The sequence below is a fragment of the Amphimedon queenslandica genome, unplaced genomic scaffold (genome assembly GCF_000090795.2).
Source record: "Amphimedon queenslandica unplaced genomic scaffold, v1.1 AMPQUscaffold_5060_Cont22965, whole genome shotgun sequence".
In the NCBI taxonomy this organism is placed as follows: Eukaryota; Metazoa; Porifera; class Demospongiae; order Haplosclerida; family Niphatidae; genus Amphimedon; species Amphimedon queenslandica.
In genome coordinates, this window is record NW_003554632.1 from 1 (window position 1) to 1,620 (window position 1,620).

The following is a 1,620-nucleotide window of genomic DNA, read 5'->3' on the forward strand; positions in this document are numbered from 1 at the left end:
ATTATATTTTTTCATTTTTTCTCTTCCTCTAGTGTGGTTTATCTTGTCATAGAAAGTGTTCCTCTACACTAGCCATTCGTTGTGATACTAAGGTACCACTAATATACATGTATTATATGTACTTACATTTTTGTTTTTTTTTTTACTAGAAATTGCCTCGTAAGATGAATACTTTTGGTGTTGATTTCCTTGAGCATCTAAAAGCAACCAAAAGGCACATACCAATAATAGTAACAAAATGTATCAATGAGATTGATGAGAGAGGTAAGCCTTAATTGTTTATAGAAATCACATCTTCGTACATTATAGCATAAAAATTGTGTGGATATGTTAAAATTCATGCATTACCCTAATATACAGTTATTTTTATAACTGAAAAAATATATGTAATTTTAAAAATTATTCATTAAGCTGTTTGGTTGTTTAATGTACATGTACATGTATGTAGTATTTATTTATTTATTTATTTTTCATTAGGTCTCAATACTCAAGGACTCTACCGTATATCGAGTGCTAAGAGTAAAATGGAGAAACTCTGCCAGTTGTTTGAAGCTGGTTCTGAGAGAGTCGATCTCTCTGACCTACCACCTCACCTCATCAGCTCCTGTCTTAAACTATACTTCAGACAAGTAAGAAATACATATACATGTGCATGTAAATAATTAAATGTGACCATAATTGACAAAAGGTACCTTATGGCGGGTAGTGAAATTTGTCTTTCTAGCCTAAGAAATCCATTTTCCTGAGCCCCATTTATCATAAAATTACTCCACAGCATGCAAAAAGTTACCATGAAACTTTTAGAAACAATGATTGTCTAACAAAGCACTCACAGGTTCATATGTTCCATTATAACGATCAATTTTAAAATCCGCCATAAGGGCCCTTTTGTCAATTATGGTCACAAATATGTATGTACATATATACTGTATAGTGGGAAATTTTGGAAGAAGTTAAATTTGGCAAATGGCTCAAAATGGTGGATTTTATTTTAGCAAATGGTCAATAACGCCAAATTCACCAAATTTAATTCCCTCCAAAATTTCCCGCTACATGTATATGGTAATTGCAGTGTACATGTACATGTAACATTGTATATCACTAAAATTATGTTTATGTAAAATTATTATTTTTATTTTCTTATTTTAGCTTCCAGAGCCTCTTCTTACATTCTCACTCTATCAAGAGTTTCTCTCATTTGCCAAGGTAACCAATACAACCACACCCACTTTACTGACCACACCCTTTTAGGAAGCTACGAGGTATCTGCCTTGTGATTTAAGCGCTGCTACTAACGACAAGGAAATGAAAGCTAGAGAATTACTGAAGAGATTGAGAGAGCTGATATACAGACTGCCTGAGCAAAACCAACTGACACTCGCTAGACTAATGTACCATTTACACAGGTGAGGGAATTCAAGAGCAACTTCTGTTTGAAATTAGAACAAATTTGGAACATACAGTATACTTATACACAAGTATTCCCTCTTAATAATAATGATTAATAATGATTGGATACTGTACATGTATATACAAAATACAAGCAGCTTATTTTATAGAAATATCCACTAATTTAACACTTAAAATTATAGTGTAACAATAATAGCTGTGTTTGCTTCA

The 1,620-nt window shown here is 32.2% G+C and overlaps 1 protein-coding gene across 1 annotated transcript; it reads left to right on the forward strand.

The window, feature by feature from the left end:
• The first annotated feature begins 38 nt into the window (after positions 1–38).
• On the forward strand, positions 39–1,417 carry LOC109592476 (minor histocompatibility protein HA-1-like). The gene is made up of 5 exons (XM_020007914.1): positions 39–92; positions 150–264; positions 478–629; positions 1,150–1,206; positions 1,252–1,417. The coding sequence occupies exons 2-5, from the start codon at positions 165–167 to the stop codon at positions 1,408–1,410; spliced, it is 468 nt and encodes a 155-aa protein (XP_019863473.1). The 5' UTR covers positions 39–92; positions 150–164; the 3' UTR covers positions 1,411–1,417.
• Positions 1,418–1,620: the final 203 nt, after the last annotated feature.

Excerpts from the sequence above, each read along its gene's own strand:
- LOC109592476 (XM_020007914.1), top strand. The coding sequence starts at position 165 with ATGAATACTTTTGGTGTTGATTTCCTTGAGCATCTAAAAGCAACCAAA. Across the intron at positions 265-477 it reads CAATGAGATTGATGAGAGAG|GTCTCAATACTCAAGGACTC; the intron begins GTAAGCCTTAAT and ends ATTTTTCATTAG. Across the intron at positions 1,207-1,251 it reads AGTTTCTCTCATTTGCCAAG|GAAGCTACGAGGTATCTGCC; the intron begins GTAACCAATACA and ends ACACCCTTTTAG.